General features: G+C 49.9%; 1 protein-coding gene, 4 non-coding genes and 1 pseudogene across 6 annotated transcripts in view; 4 read left to right on the plus strand and 2 right to left on the minus strand.

The window, feature by feature from the left end:
* The window catches only part of DHX37 (DEAH-box helicase 37), a 43,912-nt gene extending 42,708 nt beyond the window's left edge, over positions 1-1,204 (plus strand). The window contains exon 27 of the mRNA XM_010368422.2: positions 156-1,204. Coding sequence (XP_010366724.2) covers positions 156-241 — 86 coding nt within the window. The 3' untranslated portion in view covers positions 242-1,204. The remainder of the gene's footprint in view (positions 1-155) is intronic.
* Positions 1,205-2,452: 1,248 nt separating this feature from the next.
* LOC104666338 lies at positions 2,453-4,055 on the minus strand (annotated as a pseudogene). Its single transcript, XR_004059616.1, has one exon. The product of XR_004059616.1 is annotated as a histone deacetylase 1 pseudogene (transcript).
* Positions 4,056-11,029: 6,974 nt separating this feature from the next.
* TRNAA-UGC lies at positions 11,030-11,101 on the minus strand. The gene has a single exon. It is a non-coding gene; the product is annotated as a tRNA-Ala (tRNA).
* A 246-nt stretch (positions 11,102-11,347) lies between these two features.
* On the plus strand, positions 11,348-11,419 carry TRNAD-GUC. The gene has a single exon. It is a non-coding gene; the product is annotated as a tRNA-Asp (tRNA).
* A 3,310-nt stretch (positions 11,420-14,729) lies between these two features.
* On the plus strand, positions 14,730-14,802 carry TRNAF-GAA. Its single transcript has one exon. It is a non-coding gene; the product is annotated as a tRNA-Phe (tRNA).
* A 494-nt stretch (positions 14,803-15,296) lies between these two features.
* TRNAD-GUC lies at positions 15,297-15,368 on the plus strand. The gene has a single exon. It is a non-coding gene; the product is annotated as a tRNA-Asp (tRNA).
* Positions 15,369-18,702: the final 3,334 nt, after the last annotated feature.

Raw genomic sequence — 18,702 nt, forward strand, 5'->3', positions numbered from 1 at the left:
GGGGTCACCGAAGCAGAGGCTTTGTGCTTTGTGCACAGTCAACTCTGGCTTGGCAGAGGGATCTGGCCCCATGGCTGCTGCCAGCTTCCTGCCATCCCAGGAGAGTCCCTGGGCCCAGGGTCACCCTGACGCTATCCTCCTTCCCTCCCCTGCAGACCTGCTGGCAGAGTACTGTGAGTGGCTTCCACAGGCCATGCACCCTGATATCGAGAAAGCCTGGCCCCCCACCACTGACCACTGACCGGACACCTGGCTGGAGGGCCGAGGACTGGAGAGCTGGCAGCAGCCTGTCACCCTGCGACCGTCACCGCCTGGCGTGGGCTTCATGGCCTGCTCTCAGGAAGCAGGTCAAACCCTGGGAACCCTCGTCCATGAGAACTCGATCCTGTATGAAGCGTGCTGCTGCCCGTGCCATCCGGCCTGGGGGTGACTTTTTCAACTGTTTATTACATGGTGGATGATGATTTCATCTCACATGCTGGACGCTGTTCTGTTCAGTGTGCTCTTTGGACTACATTAGTCCCCTGTGGAGCAGCAGGGCCGGAGGTCTCTGCAGTCCCTTCCCCGCCCGCCCTACCAGAAGGCCAAGGAGGCACGTGGAAGGCTTATCCTTCCTGCAATTCTTCCCTCTAGAGTCAAGGAGGGCCGCCCAGCCCTGGCCTCACAACCATCCCAGATGTTAGGTGAGCCACTGAGCTCTGCCTTGACCTTGAGGGGCCCGGCTCGGGGCCCCCAGGCTCCATGCCTTCTTGGGAGGGTGGACACCAGCACCTTTCCTGTGTTACGGCTGCAGGGAGTGGGCATCTCGTCTGCCTGTGGTCAGCTCTCAGATGGCAGGGAGCGGAGCTGACCTTGGCCGTGCTTGGTCACCACTGCCATGCCGCAGAGGATGGGCCTAGCTAGGCTGGGGCCACAGGACTATTCTGTTGGCCTTGAATGGGGACTGCAGAACCCTCAGTTTGTCTCCCTTGTTCCTCTGTGGCCGAGGTGGGAGGGGAAGGGTGGGGTAGGTCCCCCAGCAAGAGAGACAGGAGCACCCCAGACAGGACCAAGGAGTCGGGAGGCCCCTGCCCTTCTGTCCTCCATGGTGAGGGCGCAGACGTCTCCCCAGAGCCCAGCGCTCGCAGGATGGATTCCGCTCCTGGCTTTGCTTCTGCGGCTTTGGTGGAGACCGTTATGGAATAAAATGTTCCTTGCACCCAGATTATTTTGTGGAATGCGCTTGGGGAAGGACACCCAGGTGGCGAGTGTGCTGTCGTGGGACGTGGCCTGGTGGCCGACCTGCCTTCCCAGTACTGCCATCTGCTCTAAGGAGGCCTCTCCTCGCTGGGTTTACTTACCTCCCTGGCTGCTCTCGAAGCCCGAGCAGCTCCCTCTCCCCACCTGCCCCATAGCCAAGATGGCAGCCCGGCACTTCTCACTCCAGGTTCCTCCCCAGGAGCCCAAGGCAGGGCCGTGAGCCAGGGCCCTGCAGACACGTTTGCTTAACCCACCCAGTGATTAAGGAAGACTTGAAATCCTCACTAACATGTAGAATTGAGCTGTTTCCCACTCAAAAGTACTGACCTCCAGCTTTCCTGAAATCCCACCGCACATGGGCTGGCAATTCTGAGATGAAAGCGGAAGCCATCGTTCCCACCGCGGTCTCAGGCACCGGGGCAGCCTCCTCAGGGACGTCCCTGCCTCCTCATCGCGCTCCACAGCCACAGCAAAGCGTCCACAGTTGTAATTAGGCGATGCTTTTTTAAAAAATGTTACGTAATTAACATACCATAAAATTCACCTTTTTAAGGTATACAGTTGCTTTTAGTATATCACAGTTGTGCAACCATTACCATGACCTGATTCCAGAGCATTTTTATAGCCCTAAAAAGATACCCCGTACCCATCAGCAGTCTGCCCCATTTCTCCCAGTTTCCCCAGCTCCAGGCCCCACGAATCTACTTTCTGTCTCTGGATTTGCGCTTTCTGGACATTGATCTCTTTTGTTGCTTTTATGTATTTATTTTTGTTGTGGGTTTTTTGTTTGTTTGTTTTAGAAATGTACCATTTTATTACAAAGAGGCTCACAAAACTGAAAATAGTATCTCAAAAAGGAAACTAGACTAGCAACCTCCACCTGCAGAATTAGGAGAAGACGGGGGCAGGCAGTGTTTCTTGGCTCACTTGAGGCCAGTGGGAAGGTATGAGAACAGGCTGATGTTACATTAGGAGCCTGAAAAGAACAGGAAATCCTTGAAGACCCAGCTACCCCTTCTAGAATGTTCAATAATGGCACCTTTCCAAAGCTATTAAGCAGGCACTTGGCATTTCAGGATTTTGTCTTATGGTTGCATAAAAGTATCCCTTTCACCCAGACCTGGCACCCTTTATGGTTCAAAGTTAAGAACTGGGAAGAATGGGTGGCACGGCAGCCCCTGGAAGAGCTCACCCAGCACAGCTGCCCTGGGCTCAGGGCCTTGGTTTCTGTCCCTGGGGATATTTATATTTAATAGATTTTTATATAAATACATAGAGAAATAGAAAATATAAAATCTGAGGGGTTGGGGGAGAAAGGTGAGGGACTCAGCAGGAAGCCAGAACTTGACAGGTCTGTTCAGGCCAACTTGACCTCCTCCTTGACCCCTTTGGCTTCTGGCTTCTCCCCCTTGGTTTTCTCCTCTTCTGTGACTTCTTTCTTCTCCTCTGGGTCTTTCTCTCTTTCATCCTCCGTTTTGACTCTCTTGGCTTTTTTGAAGTTGGAAGAGCTCTTGCGGCCCCCCTCTCCCTCCTCCTCAGAATCGGAGAACTCTTCCTCACAGGCAGTTCGTTTGTCAGAGGAGCAGATTGAGATGCGCTTGTCAGGGTCGTCTTCGTCCTCATCGCCACTCTCCTCAGGGATGGCGTCCTCAGGAATCGCCTGCATTTGGACCCCAGGTGCATGCGGCAGCATTCTAAGGTTCTCAAACAGTCGCTGATTGATCTTCTCCGGGTGCTCATTGGTGCTCTGGTTAGTCATATTGGAAGGACTGATGTGGAGCTTGAAATCTGGTCCAAAGTATTCAAAGTAGTCGTTGTATGGAAGCTCATTAGGGATCTCCATATCCAGGGCCACAGCTGTCTCGTATGTCCAGCACTGGGCAACATTACAAATGGTGTAACCACCACCTCCCAGCATCAGCATAGGCAGGTTAAAGCTCTTGACAAGTTCCACACACTTGGCGTGCCCTTTGATGGTTAGACTGAAGCAACCTAACCGATCCCCAGATAGGGAGTCTGAGCCACACTGTAAGGCCACCGCACTAGGCTGGAACATCTCCATTACTTTGGACATGACTGGCTTGAAAATGGCCTCATAGGACTCGTCATCAATCCTGTCTCGGAGCGGGTAGTTAACAGCATAATACTTGCCTTTGCCAGCCCCGATATCCCGTAGGTCCCCAGTTCCTGGGAAGTACTCTCCATACTTATGAAAGGACACAGTCATGACCCGGTCTGTGGTATAGAAGGCCTCTTCCACACTGTCGCCATGGTGAATATCAGTGTCAATATACAGCACCCTCTGGTGATACTTTAGCAGTTCCAGGATGGCCAAGACGACGTCATTGACGTAACAGAAGCCAGATGCCTCAGACTTCCTTGCATGGTGCAGGCCCCCAGCCCAATTCACAGCGATGTCCGTCTGCTGCTTATTAAGTTTCACAGCACTTGCCACAGAACCACCAGTAGACAACTGACAGAATTCAAACAGGCCATCGAATACCGGACAGTCCTCACCAATGTTGAATCTCTGCATCTGCTTGCTGTACTCCGACATGTTATCTGGACGGATGGAGTGCAAGAATTTAATGTAGTCATCGCTGTGATGACTGCACACAGCGATGTCATCTCCTCAGCATTGGCTTTGTAAGCGTGATGGATTTCCATTTTTCGGTAGAGACCATAGTTGGGCAGCAAATGATGAGTCATGCGGATTCGGTGAGGCTTCACTGGGTGGCTTGTCCGTAGTAGTAATTTCCAGCATCCCCGTCATAATAGTAACAGACTTTCCTCCGGGTGCCCTGCTTCTGCGCCATCTTGCTCGCCTGCCATCCCTACCGTCAGTCCTCCCGCCCGCTGCTCCGCTCCTTGTTTGTTTTTTGTTTGTTTTTTTGAGACAGAGTCTCGCTCTGTTACCAAGCTGGACTGCATTGGGACAACCTCGGCTCACTGCAACCTCCGCCTCCCGGGTTCAAGCGATTCTCTTGCTTCAGCCTCCCGAGTAGCCGGGACTACAGGCACGTGCCACCACACCCAACTAATTTTTATATTTTAAGTAGAGACGGGGTTTCACCATGTTGGCCAGGATGGTCTTGATCTCTTGACCTCGTGATCCACCCGCCTCCGCCTCCCAAAGTGCTGGGATTACAGGGGTGAGCCACCGCGCCTGGTTTGTTGGTTGTTTTTTTGAAAGGATCTTACTCTGTCATTCAGGCTGGAGTGCAGTGGTGCGATCCTAGTTCACTGCAGCCTCCATCTCCTGGGTTCAAGTGATCCTTCTACCTCCCAAATAGCTGGGACTACAGGCACACTCCACCATACTGGGCTACAATTTTCAGTAGAGGCAGCTCTTGCTATGTTGCCCAGGCTGGTCTTGAGCTCCTGAAGTACTTAATTCCTTCCTATGGCTGGATAATACCCCAGTGTATGGATAGACCACATTTTTATTTGTTTCCATCTTTTGGCTATTGTGAATAGAGCTGCTGTGAATATTTATGTACAGGTTTTTGTGTGGATGTATATTTTCCATTCTCTTGGGTATATACCTAGGAGTAAAAAAAAAAAAAAAAAAAAAAAAAAAAAAAAAAAAAAAAAAAAAAACAAGAGCACCATTGCCTGGCCAATGTCATTTAGCTTTTATTTATTTATTTTTTTTGAGACAAAGTCTCACTCTGTCACCAAGGCTGGAGTGGATTGATGCGATCTCAGCTTACTGCAACCTCCGCCTCCAGGGTTCAAGCGATTCTCCTGCCTCAGCCTCCTGAGTTACTGGGATTAAAGGCACGTGCCACCATGCCCAGCTAATTTTTGTAGAGACTATGTTTTTAGAGACAGGGTTTCGCCATGTTGGCCAGGCTGGTCTTGAATGCCTGACATCAGGTGATCCGTCCACCTCTGCCTCCCAAAGTGCTGGGATTACAGGCATGAGCCACTGTGCACAGCTATAGTTTTAGCTTTTACATTTAGATCTTATGCTGGGTATGGTGGCTCATGCCTGTAATCCCAACACTTCAGTATGCCAAGGGTGCAGATCATCTGAGGTCAGGAGTTCGAGACCAGCCTGGCCAACATGGTGAAACCCTGTCTCCACTAAAAACACAAAAACTAGCCGGGCAAGGTGGCAGGTGCCTGTAATCCCAGCTACTTGGGAGGCTGAGGCAGGAAGAGGAGATTGCAATGAGCCGAGATCATGCCATTGCACTCCAGCCTGGGCAACGAGAGCAAAACTTCGTCTCAAAAAATAAAAATAAAAAATGGCCAGGCGTGGTGGCTAACCCCTGTGATCCCAGCACTTTGGGGGACCAAGGCAGGTGGATCATTTGAGGTCAGGAGTTCGAGATTAGCTTGACCTACATAGTGAAACCCCATCGCTACTGAAATACAAAAACTAGCCAGGCGTGGTGGTGAGCGCCTGTAATCCCAGCTTCTTGGGAGGCTGAGGCAGGGGGAGGAGGTTGCAGTAAGTTGAGATCGTGCCATTGCACTCCAGCCTGGGTGATGAGGGCAAAACTGCATCTCAAAAGAAACAAAAACAACAAAAAAAAACTTTCATCCAATTTGAATTAATTTCTGTGTATATGGTGTAAGTTAGGTGGTCAACATTCTTTTGCATGTGGCTCTCCAGTAGTCCCATCGCCATTTGTCAAAGAGGCAGTTCCTTCCCCCACTGAATGGTCTTGTGACCTAAAAGACCCTACTGTCTCTAAAATAGAGAGTATCTGTCACCCAGGCTGGAGTGCAGTGGCACAATCACTGCAACCTCGACCACCCGGGATCAAGCAATCCTCCCACCTCAGCTGGGACTGAGCTGAGGAGCTGGGACTACAAGCACATGCCATCACACTGAGCTAATTTTAAAATCTGTGGTAGAAAGGGTTTCACTATATTGCCCAGCGCTGGTCTTTTTTGGAGATGAAATCTCACTCTGTTGCCCAGGCTGGAGTGCAGTGGCACTATCTCGGCTCCCAGGTTCAAGTGATTCTCCTGCCTCAGCCTCCCGAGTAGCTGGGACTACAGGCGCCCACCCCCATGCCCGGCTAATTTTTGGTGGAGGTGGGGTTTCACCATGTTGCCCAGGGTGGTCTCAAACTCCTGGGCTCAGGCAATCCACCTGCCTCAGCCTTCCAAAGTGCTAGGATTACAGGTGTGAGCCATTGGGCCCAGCCCCTGGATGGTCTTGAACTCCTTGGTTCAAGCAATCCTCCTGCGTTGGTCTCCCAAAGTGCGGAACACTGCACCTGGCCTGTCCCATTCTTTTTATCAGCTGCAGAACATTCCACAGTATGTAGCACTACCATTGTTTTTAAAATCAGTCCCAGCAATGAGTACTTCCTAACCTGCTACAATGAGCAAAGCTGTGTTGAGCTTCTTCATAGATGTGTCATTTCATACCTGGATATATATCTACAAGACAAATGCCAAGAAGTGGGATTGCCAGGTTGAGAGGCTTGGGGATTCTTCCTTTTGAAAAATGGTTAGGTCGCCGGGGCATGGTGGCTTACACCTGTAATGCCAGCATTTTGGGAGGCCCAGGTGGGCGGATCATTTGAGGTCAGGGGTTTGAGCCCAGCCTGACCAACATGGTGAAACCCCATCTCTATTAAAAATGCAAAAATTAGCCAGGCATGGTGGCAGTTGCCTGTAATCCCAGCTACTCAGGAGGCTGAGGCAGATCCAGCCTGGCGACAGAGTGAGACTCCATCTCAAAAAAAAAAAGAAATGGATGAACACTTCGGCATGCGAGCACCGCCTTTTTCTTGCTTTCCTGGACAACAAGAGTGAAACTCCATCTGAAAGAAAAAAAGAAAAAAGAAAAATGGTTAGGTTGTCCTCCTTGGAATTTGTGTCCCAGATCAGATCACGTCACCACCCTGCTTTATTTTTTGGTTTTTTGCTTTCTTTTTCTTTTTTTTTTTTTTTTGAGACAGAGTTTTGCTCTTGTTGCCCAAGCAGGAGTGCAATGACATGATCTCAGCTCACTGCAACCTCCACCTCCCGGGTTCAAGTGATTCTTCTGTCTCAGCCTCCCAAGTAGCTGGGATTACAGGTGAGCACCACCACGCCTGGCTAATTTTTTGTATTTTAGTAGAAACAGGGTTTCGCCATGTTAGTCAGGCTGGTCTCGAACTCCTGAACTCAGGTGATATGCCCACCTAGGCCTCCTAAAGTGCTGGGATTACAGGCATGAGCTACCATGCCCGGCCACCATCCTGCTTTAAAGCCCTATAAAGAGTCTCCATTACCCAAGGGATCAAGGCCAACTCGAACGTGGCCTCCAAGACTGGATATGCACAAGCACTCCACTCACACCACACCCAAGGGCCAACCTGCCCTCCTTCCACCTTCCCCGAAGCAGCCCCGTTGGCCTTCGCAGGTGCCGTTCCCTCTCCCAGGGTGCTCTGAGCCTAACTCCTGCTCCCTCCGGCTTCTCACCTTCAGAGGCAAGCCCATCTGGACGCCTCCCCAGGGAGGGTGGCCTGCCTGCCACCCACTCTGGACAGCAAGCCCAGTGATAGCAGATCTTCTGTCTTGCTTACCATCCTGGGTACCCAAAACATGGGAGGGGAAATATTAAAAAGTAAATTGCAATGAATATTTATAAGAACACTGGAAAAAGCTTTCAAAATTAAACAAGGCCAGGCATGGTGGCTCATGCCTATAATCCCAGCACTTTGGGAGGCTGAGGCAGGTGGATCACTTGAAGCCAGGAGTTCAAGACCAGCCTGGCCAACATAGTGAAACCCTGTCTCTACTAAAAATACAAAAATTAGCCAGTGTGATGGCAGGCGCCTGTAATCCCAGCTACTTGGGAGGCTGAGGCAGGAGAATCACTTGAACCTGGGAGACAGAAGTTGCAGTGAGCCAAGATCAAGCCACTGCTCTCCAGCCTGGGCGACAGAGTGAGATCCTGTCTCAAAAAACAAAGCAAAACAAACAAAAATAAAGTTAAACAAACATCCCAGAAACTATAAAGGAAAGGGAAGACATTTTACCTTATTGAAATCTTACATTGACTTAGTAAATTGTATAAACAAAGTTAGAAGATGAAAGAATAGATGAAAAATACTGCAAAACATGATAAACAGCATCATGCTATTGGATGAGCTATTACAATTTGGTGAGAAAAACACAATGGGGAAAGGCCATGACGAAATTAGTTGCTACATCTAGGCCGGGTGCGGTGGCTCATTCCTGTAATCCCAGCACTTTGGGAGGCCGAGGCGGGAGGATCACAAGGTCAGACGAGGTCAGAAGTTTGAGACCAGCCAGGCCAACATGGTGAAACCCCATCTCTACTAAAAATGCAAAAATTAGCTGGGCGTGGTGGTGGGCGCCTGCAATCCCAGCTACTTGGGAGGCTGAGGCAGGAAAATCACTTGAAACCAGAAGGCAGAAGTTGCAGTGAGCTGAGATTGTGCCACTGCACTCTAGTCTGGGCAACAAGAGCAAAACTCCATCTCAAAAAAAGCAAAAAACAAAACAAAAACTATATCTAAGGTCGAGTGCAGTGGCTCATACCTGTCATCCCAGCACTTTGGGAGGCCGAGGCAAATAAATCACCTGAGGCCAGGAGTTCGAGACCAACGTGGCCAACATGGCGAAACACCATCTCGAATAAAAAAATACAAAAATTAGCCAGGCATAGTGGCACACACTGGTAATACCAGCTACTCGAGGGCCTGAGGGATGAGAATCATTTAAACCCAGGAAGTGGAGGTTGTGGAGATTTGAGATCGTGCCACTGCACTCCAGCCTGGATGACAGAGTGAGATTCCCATCTGGAAAACAAAAACAAAAAACAAAACAAAAAACTGCATCTGCATGGCTGGTAGATACCTGAAAACATGTACACCCTAGAAAGTGGGCAGGAGAAAAGCAAAGAAATAATTCAGTTCTACTTCCTACCCAACAGATTTGGAAAAATTAGGAATCGTGGCCACACCCAATGCTGAAATTATAAGGAAAAGAGCACCTTCACACATTGTTAGAGAATATGTAAGTTGCCACAGCCCTTAGAAAAAATCCAGCAATATTTATTTTTTTTTTTTAATGTATTTTTTCTGAGACAGAGTCTTGCTCTGTTGCCCAGGCTGGAGTGTAGTGGCGCGATCTCTGCTCACTGCAACCTCTGCCTCCCGAGTTCAAGTGATTCTCCTGCCTCAGCCTCCCAAGTAGCTGGGACTACAAGTGTGTGCCACCACACCCAGCTAATTTTTTGTATTTTTAGTAGAGATGAAGTTTCACCATGTTGGCTAGGCTGGTCTCAAACTCCTGACCTCAGGTGATCTGCCCACCTGGCCCTTCCAAAGTGCTGGGATTACAGGCATAAGCCACCACGCCTGGCCGAAAATCTAGCAGTATTTAAAATAAACCAGGCATGGTGGTTTACGCCTGTAATCCCAGCACTTTGAAAGGCTGAGGTGAGAGAATCACTTAAGGTCAGGATTTCCAGACCAGCCTGGACAATATAGCGACACCCCTGTCTCTATGAAAAAGAAAAAAAAAGAAAGAAAGAAAATAAAAATGTTTGCTGGAGGTGGTGAAGTATACCTGTAGTCTCAGCTGCTGGGAGGCTGAGGTGGGAGGATCGCTTGAGCCCAGGATTTGGAGGCTGCAGTGAGCTATGATCGCACCACTGCATTCCAGCCTGGGCGACAGAGAAGTACGTTTTGAAAAGTGTCCATGCCCTTTGACCCTGCATTGCTCCCTGTGGAAATCTGTCCCATGGAGATACCGGCGCCAGAAGGCAAGGAAAGTGCATGTACCAGATGACTGACTACAACACTTCAGTGAGAGGAAACAAAATTACCCGAATCGCTAGGAGGAAGGGTAATAAAGCATGCTACCCCTGCGTTAGGAAATACTATGCAACCACGTCCAGAATTTGTCCTGAACTCCACCATGCTCGCACCTCCTCTGCCGCACCTCTGGAGGAAGTCTCCATCAGCTCTCTGGGCGGTGGCTGCACCTCCTTCCCTGTCTCCCCACATCCACCCACGCCCAGGGTGTATTCTCCGCACGGCAGCCAGAGGGAGCCTTTTCAAACCTGAATCTGGTCCGGTTCCCCTGCGTCAGGCCTTCCAGTGTCTTCGAAGGTAAAGTTCATCCTCATTCACTAAGCTCCGGGGCAGGGCTTTCTTCCTGCCCCTTCAACACAGAGCGCCCTTTCTCCAGCCTCAGGGCCTTGGCACCTGCTGTTTCCTCCGCTCCACGCATTGTTTCTGCAGGGGCCTCCCCTGGCAGCTAATCTAAAGCAGCCTCCACTCATGCACCCCTGAGTTTCCATCTCATCGCTATTCTTGTCTTCATAAAACGTATCGCTACTTGCTTATTGTTAAGTCTCCGGGACTAGACTATAAAGTCCAAGAAGGCTGAGAAAGCTTGCCTGGCCTATCTTATCCAGGGATACCAGGGAACGTACACTTTACCCGGCACACAGTAGGTGTCAACGCGTGCACAGAACCTGACATGAGGCCCCCAGGAGTTAATGAATGGTCAATTGCAGAACCTTTCTAAGGAATCCAGTGTTTTTCTATCTGTTTGATGAAACAAATAACTGTGAGTGTTCGTTTCAAATGGCATATTGCCGGCCCCGTGGCTGACCTACTGAACGCGGATATCTGGTGGAGGGGCCCAAGGGATTTGTCATTGGGGCAGGGATGTACGCTGGCGCAGGCCCTTCCAAGGGGGCTTTCTTCGCAGGCAGGTTGATGGGGGCTCCCGGGGTGCTCTTCCCAATTTTCCTTTCTGTGTGACTGTAATTTGCAGGAAAAAGGCAGAAAGAAAATCCTGGAGATGCCGGGGATTGAACCCGGGGCCTCATACATGCAAAGCATGCGCTCTACCACTGAGCTACATCCCCTTGCCCTGCGTGTTTTATTTCTGGGAATGGTGATACAGAGAGTGCCCTTCGCTCTGCTAGTTCAGGTGTCTTAGTTTCCGAACGTGCAGTGCCTCCAGCCACTCAAAGGGGCCTCTGCCCGCCCTGGGAAAGCTCGGAGGCCGGGGACCCGGCAGGAAGCCCGGATGACCCGCAAAGGGTAGGAAGGACAGCCGGAGAACGCTACGGTCTTAGAGACTGAGCTGCAATAAAACCAGCTGTGGCTTGTCCTCGTTAGTATAGTGGTGAGTATCCCCGCCTGTCACGCGGGAGACCGGGGTTCGATTCCCCGACGGGGAGGCTAACTGAACTGACGTTTTGAAATACAGAAGGGGAAACCTTGTTGGCCATGCTTTACATTGTTCCAAAATATACTGAGTAGGTATACGAGGATGTGCATGTCCCAGGTGTGCCCGCAACACTGTGAATTAGGGCCCTTTCGAGGATTCATTGCCCTCCAAGGAGAGCTGGGGGGAAGAAAAAAGAGGGTGCTCAGCAGTGTGCATAATAGGTTCATTTTTATGTCAAAAAATTATAGATATGCACACAAATATGTGAGTATTTTCATGTTTCTGATTAGCATCATGGTAACAACAGCAGCAGCAGCCACCAACAATATACAGTTCTTAACATGTGCGGGGCAGTATTGGTAAACGCTTTAGTGTTCACGCATTACATCCTCAAGCATCCTACCAACGTGTCGTTTTCTCCACATCAGACCGAGGAAATACAAGCACAGATAGAGGCTCCGTGGCCCGCCCAAGGGCTCATCAGTCACAATCAACTGTAGACCTAGGGGGCCTTTGGGGAGAAGGACTTGGGTGGTGGATGGGAGTAACTCTTTGACTTTCCATTTCTGTACCTTTCTGGACTTTTGGAATTCTATTTTTCTCCCTTTTTTTTTCTTATTCGATTTTTTTCAGAATGATACGTAGAATTTTTAAAAGTCAGATATAACTACTTTTGAAAATAAATGCTTATTCCCCGATGTCTCAGAGAAGAATTACCAATTAGACAAAAAGTTTCCTCAGCAAGGCGACTTTTACTTTCTGCAGAAAGGGTGGTGCCCGTCAACAATTCTGCCACGAGCATACACAAAGTAAAAGAGACATAAGAATATTTATTCCTTATGCATGAGGTCCCTATTTGCTGTGTTTTGACTTCACTGACTGGAGCCAGACCTCACAATTTAAACTAAAACCCAATTAGCTAACAGTTCAAAACTTTTTAAAATACGTAAAGGCAGTGAGGAACAAAGGAAAAAAGGATGTTGCTTAGAAAGGACTTAGAAAAGTAATAATATTCCTAAATAAGGGAGGAGTGTAGGCTGCAAGCTGGGACATGCCTGGGTACGTCCAGCACGAATATTTTGACAAAGGTACAAGGACATAGAATATACTACGTGCCTGTGAGCATGTTTAACATAGATACTAAAGTCAGAGTGTCTTTATTCTGTTACATTTGCTACCTAAGGCACCAAGCCCGGCCGTTTCCTTGACTTTTCAAATAAAAATTAAGTTGATGTCGTGGAACATGGACAATGGCTATTTCTTCCGGTAACTGAAGATTATTAAGAACATCAACAACTAGTGTTTCATGAGCAAGTTCCTTACCTTTACTATTAATTAGTTCTCGCTCAGCCTAAAATTTTCCAAATGTATGAGACACCCTGAAGGCATATTTAGAGTCAGTATAGATGGTTCCTACCTGGTTCTGTAAATATTTTAGGGCCTAACTACGTGCGAATAACTTGCAAGCTTGAGCAGACCAACTATTTGGTAATCTTCCTGATTTTACTTTTTTTAATGTCTCTGTATCAATTACAGTATATCCATTATGTTGTGTCCTTTCTATCATCTAGGAGGAGCCAGGGTGGTCTTAAACTCCTGAGCTCAAGCAATCCCTCCGCCTTAGCCTCCCAAAGTGCTAGGATTACAGGTGTGAGCCACCACCTCGCCCAGCCTAATATCTTTATTATAGAAATAATTTTTTTAATCACTAAGAAAAATTCAAAAATATCAATAGATCACAATCAACAGGTAATGAATTTACAGAAGAGGAAAAACGATTCATTAATAAAACTTACAGAAAAGGTTGGCCCTTAGAAGTATTTAAATAGGCCGGGCGCGGTGGCTCAAGCCTGTAATCCCAGCACTTTGGGAGGCCGAGACGGGCGGATCACGAGGTCAGGAGATCGAGACCATCCTGGCTAACACAGTGAAACCCCCGTCTCTACTAAAAATACAAAAAACTAGCCGGGCGAGGTGGCGGGCGCCTGTAGTCCCAGCTACTCGGAGGCTGAGGCAGGAGAATGGCGTGAACCCGGGAGGCGGAGCTTGCAGTGAGCTGAGATCCGGCCACTGCACCCCAGTCCGGGCGACAGAGCGAGACTCCGCCTCAAAAAAAAAAAAAAGTATTTAAATAAACGGAAGTAAAACACAAGTTACTACTTTCAACCCATGATGTTGTGAAAGTTGTCAGAATCAAAATGAAGTCATGGATTTTAAGTAAATAAATAAAGGCCGGGCCCGGTGGCTCACACCTGTAATCCCAGCACTTTGGGAGGTCGAGGCGGGCAGATCACGAGGTCAGGAGATCGAGACCATCCTGGCTAACACGGTGAAACCCCCGTCTCTACTAAAAATACAAAAAATAGGCCGGGCGCGGTGGCTCAAGCCTGTAATCCCAGCACTTTGGGAGGCCGAGGCGGGCGGATCACGAGGTCAGGAGATCGAGACCATCCTGGCTAACATGGTGAAACCCCGTCTCTACTAAAAAAAATACAAAAAACTAGCCGGGCGAGGTGGCGGGCGCCTATAGTCCCAGCTACTCGGGAGGCTGAGGCAGGAGAATGGCGTGAACCCGGGAGGCGGAGCTTGCAGTGAGCTGAGATCCGGCCACTGCACTCCAGCCTGGGCGACAGAGCAAGACTCCGTCTCAAAAAAAAAAAAAAAAAAAAAAAAAAAATTAGCCAGGCGTGGTGGCGGGCGCCTGTAGTCCCAGCTACTCGGGAGACTGAGGCAGGAGAATGGCGTGAACCTGGGAGGCGGAGCTTGCAGTGAGCTGCTGTCCGGCCGACGCGTCCTCCCGCAGGCCCTGGCGGGGTCAACATTACTGCCACGCCTCGCGCTGCTCAGTTGCGCCCAGGGGATGACCTTTTTCCTTTGCGCAGAGAAGGGAGCTTGAGAAACCCGAGCTCTGAGCCGGGTGGGATTCATTCATTCATGCATGCATGCATTCATTCATTCAGTCAGTCAGTCAATCAGTCAACAAATATTCGTCAAGCCCCTACAACATGCTAGGTAGGCACTCTTCTAGGTACTGAGGGACAGAGCGGTGCCCGAGGTAGACGAGGTTCCTGCTCCTCTTGCGTTTGTCGTGCTAGCTGGGGAGACAGACAAGGAAAATGATAACGTTAACAATAAATAGTAAGTCCTGGGCCATGTCGGGAAATATGATCAGAGAAGGCTTCTCGGAGGTCGTGGCCTTGCCAGACGAGAAGGCCACCGCAAGCGGTCCCTATTGAACCTGCCTTCTCAGCGTCGGTGCCAAAGACCCGGGGCGGCAAAACGATCAGGAGGATAAAAGAAGGCCCCTACACGCAACGGCTGCCGAAATAGCTCAGTTGGGAGAGCGTTAGACTGAAGATCTAAAGGTCCCTGGTTCGATCCCGGGTTTCGGCAATTTCGCTTTTCCTTCCGGGGGGGGGGGGGGGGGGGGGGGGAAGCAGGTGCATAGACGGAGCCGATTCTTTACAATTAATTAAACGCTTTTGGAGCCGATTCTTTACAATTAATTAAACGCTTTTACTTTCTACATTTAAGAAAGCCCCGAGCAGTGTCCACGAGGAGCCGGAGGGGAAGGGAACTCCCCCGCCACTCACCGTTTGGTTAAATCAAATAAGGTCAAGTTTTTCCCGTCTCCACCTTCTTCATGTCTCAAATGCATTTGCTGATGCGTGTTTGTTCATTTTTGCTTTCTGTTTTTAATATCTGCTTTCTGAACTCTCCTGGCAAAATCAAAGACTGAGCAGGAAACGATCGCCTGAAAATGGCATGAAGTCAAGTCGGACCTGTTGTTTTATGGGAAACACAAGATATTTAATTCTTTGGAACCTGTTTAGGGAAAGCTACATTTACTTTAAGACAGTGACCTGAAATCAGGCCCTCATGGGCGGTCCTCGTTAGTATAGTGGTGAGTATCCCCGCCTGTCACGCGGGAGACCGGGGTTCGATTCCCCGACGGGGAGGCTTTAAATGTTTTTACCGTGCCTCTGTATTTTTCCTCACTCTTCCTAAGAATAATAAACCCTGCAGGTTAACGGAAATCTGGTTCAGTGGTTGTCTGTGACCTTGCTGCGTGTCACACTGTTACAGAAAAGCAAGAAAAAGGCAATGTTCGCATGCGGAAGTGTTCATCAATTTCTTTCTTTCTTTTTTTTCCGAGATGGAGTCTCGCTGTGCCCCCAGGCTGGCGTGCAGTGGCGCAGTCTCCTCCTCCTCCGTCTCCTGGGTTCAAGCGATTCTCCTTCCTCAGCCTCCCAAGTAGCTGGGACTACAGGCGCGCGCCACCAGGCCCGGCTAATTTTTGTATATTTAGTAGAGATGGGGTTTCACCGCTTTGAAACAGGGGTTTCACGCCTGTAATCCCAGAACTTTGGGAGGCCGAGGTGGGCGGATCAACTGAGGTCGGGAGTTCGAGACAAGACTGACCCACACGGAGAAACCCCATCTCGACTAAAAATACAAAATTAGCTGGGCTTGGTGGCGTGTGCCTATAATCCCAGCTACTGGGGAGGCTGAGGCAGGAGAATCGCTTGCACCTGGGAGGTGGAGGTTGCGGTGAGCCAAGATCACGCCATTGCACTCCAGCCTGGGCAACAAGAGCAAAACTCCGTCTCAAAAAAAAAAAAAAAAAAAAAAAAGGAAGAGGAATTGGCGGCGGGGCACCGTGGCTCACGCCTGTAATCCCAGCACTTTGAGACGCCGAGGCGGGTGGATCACCTGAGGTCGGGAGTTTGAGAACAGCCTGACCAACATGGAGAAACCCCGTCTCTACCAAAAATTACAAAATTAGCTGTATACAAAATTAGCTGGGCGTGGTGGCGCATGCCTGTAATCCCAGCTATTCGGGAGGATGAGGCAGGAGAATCGCTTGAACCTGGCAGGCAGAGGTTGCAGTGAGCCGAGATCGCGCCATTGCACTCCAGCCTGGGCAACAAGAGCGACGCTCCGCCTCTAAAAATAAAGAAGAATTAGAAGACCTAAATAGCATTCTAGGCAGAGGAAACAGCAAGTGCAAAGGCCCTGAGCTGGGAAGAAACAGTGAGGAGACTGGTGTGGCAGGAAGAGGAGAGGGAGGAGAGGGCAGCAGGAGGTGAAGTCAGAGCGGCCCTCAGAGGATGGATTACATCGTACCTTGAAGGGATACAGAGGGCAGGAGGCATGGGTTTGATTCTGAGAGTTTCATGCAGAGAGAAATATTCGTTTGTTCTGAGCAGTGCCCTCTGGCAGCCAGGTGGGTGGGCACAAGAGGAAGCAGGGGCACCTGCGGACTGAATACAACCTGTGGGCTGGCTCCTCAACCACGTCCAAAATGATGCCCCCTATGGCGCCATCCTGCTCTTCTGCTGCCAGGGTCTCTCCCCTGTGGCTCCCACTTAGGCTGGGGGAATGAGGTCAGAGGATGGTTTGCACAGTGGTCCCCATTCCTCACCTCTCCACTGCCCTCTTGCTCTCCCCCATCTCCCCAAAACGGGTCAGCAAAGCACCACACCGGGCTGAACAGAAGAGGCAACTGCCCTCCAGTAGAGTTCTATGATAATAACACGTTTATAACAGCCAGACCCACATTTCACAGTCCCTGCTTTCTATTTACTTATTTATTTATTTGAGATGGAGTTTTGCTCTTGTTGCCCAGGCTGGAGTGCAGGAGTGCGACCTCGGCTCACTGTAACCTCCACCTCCTGTGTTCAAGTGATTCTCCTGCCTCAATCTCCTGAGTAGCTGGGATTACAGGCGCGCGCCACCATGCCCCGCTAATTTTTTGTTTTTAATAGAGACGGGGGTTTCCTCATGTTGGCCAGGCTGGTCTCGAACTTCTGATCTCAGGTGATCCACCCACCTCGGCCTCCCAAAGTGCGGGGATTACAGTTGTGAGCCACTGCGCCTGGCCTTATTTATTTATTTAATTTTGAGACAGGGTCTTGCTCTGTCGCCCAGGCTGGAGAGCAGTGGCACAATCTCAGCTCACTTTAGTCTTGACCTCCCAGACTCAAGAGATCCTCCTGCCTCAGTCTCCTGAGTGGTGGTGGGGTGGGGTGTCTCACTTTGTTTCCCTGGCAGGTCTTGAACGCCTGGGCTGAGGCAATCCTCCCACCTTGGCTTCCTAAAGCACTGGGATTACAGACCTGAGCCACTGCACACGGCCCAGAGCCTGTGCTTTCTACCAGGCACTATTATACATGTTTTTTTTTTTTTTTTTTGAGACGGAGTCTCGCTCTGTCGCCCAGGCTGGAGTGCAGTGGCCGGATCTCAGCTCACTACAAGCTCCGCCTCCCGGGTTCACGCCATTCTCCTGCCTCAGCCTCCCGAGTAGCTGGGACTACAGGCGCCCGCCATCTCGCCCGGCTAATTTTTTGTATTTTTTAGTAGAGACGGGGTTTCACCGTGTTAGCCAGGATGGTCTCGATCTCCTGACCTCGTGATCCGCCCGTCTCGGCCTCCCAAAGTGCTGGGATTACAGGCTTGAGCCACCGCGCCCGGCCTATTATACATGTTTTATGTGTAACTCACTAAATTGTCACAACAACCAGATGAGGTAGGTACATTCAAATCTCTATTTCACACGTGAGGCCCAGAGGTTAGGTGATGCAATCACAGCTGATGTGTCCAGCACTTCCTTCCCCAAGTCTACTAACTTTTCTGACAATTCTGCATGGCCTTTGGCTAGGAAGAGTCGCAGGTGCCAGCAACGGTCAGGGAACTGTGGAGAACGAGGTGGCAGGACATTTTTGACGCAAGTTTTCCGTATCACAGTGTCTATTTCCAGCCAAGAAATGTCAAGGCTGATGGAAAGAGGTATAGCCTTCAGTTTTCTTCCCTCTCCTAGCTTTTCACCAGCTCTTTCCCCAAGGAACGGCTTTGTGATGACCTGAAGGACCCTAAACATTGTGGCTTCTCTCCCCTGGTGTGCTTAAGAAACTCTCTGGAAGGGAGAGATGCGAATTCACAGTTAAAGAATGGATCTTAGGGCCGGGCACGGTGGCTCACCCCTGTAATCCCAGGACTTTGGGAGGCTGGGGGGGGGGCGCGGGTCACGAGGTCAGGTGTTCAAGACCAGCCTGACCAACATGGTGAAACCCCATCTCTACTAAAAATGCAAAAATTAGCTGGGCATGGTGGTGCACTCCTGTAATCCCAGCTACTCAGGAGCCTGAGGCAGGAGAATTGCTTGAACCCGGGAGGTGGTGGCTGGCTGCAGTGAGCCAAGATTCTACCATTGCACTCCAGCCTGAGCAACAGACTTAGTCTCAAAAAAAAAAAAAAAAAAAAAAAAAATGTCTCTTTTCGGTGGGCAATTGT

This window comes from Rhinopithecus roxellana, chromosome 10 (assembly GCF_007565055.1).
Source record: "Rhinopithecus roxellana isolate Shanxi Qingling chromosome 10, ASM756505v1, whole genome shotgun sequence".
NCBI lineage: Eukaryota > Metazoa > Chordata > Mammalia > Primates > Cercopithecidae > Rhinopithecus > Rhinopithecus roxellana.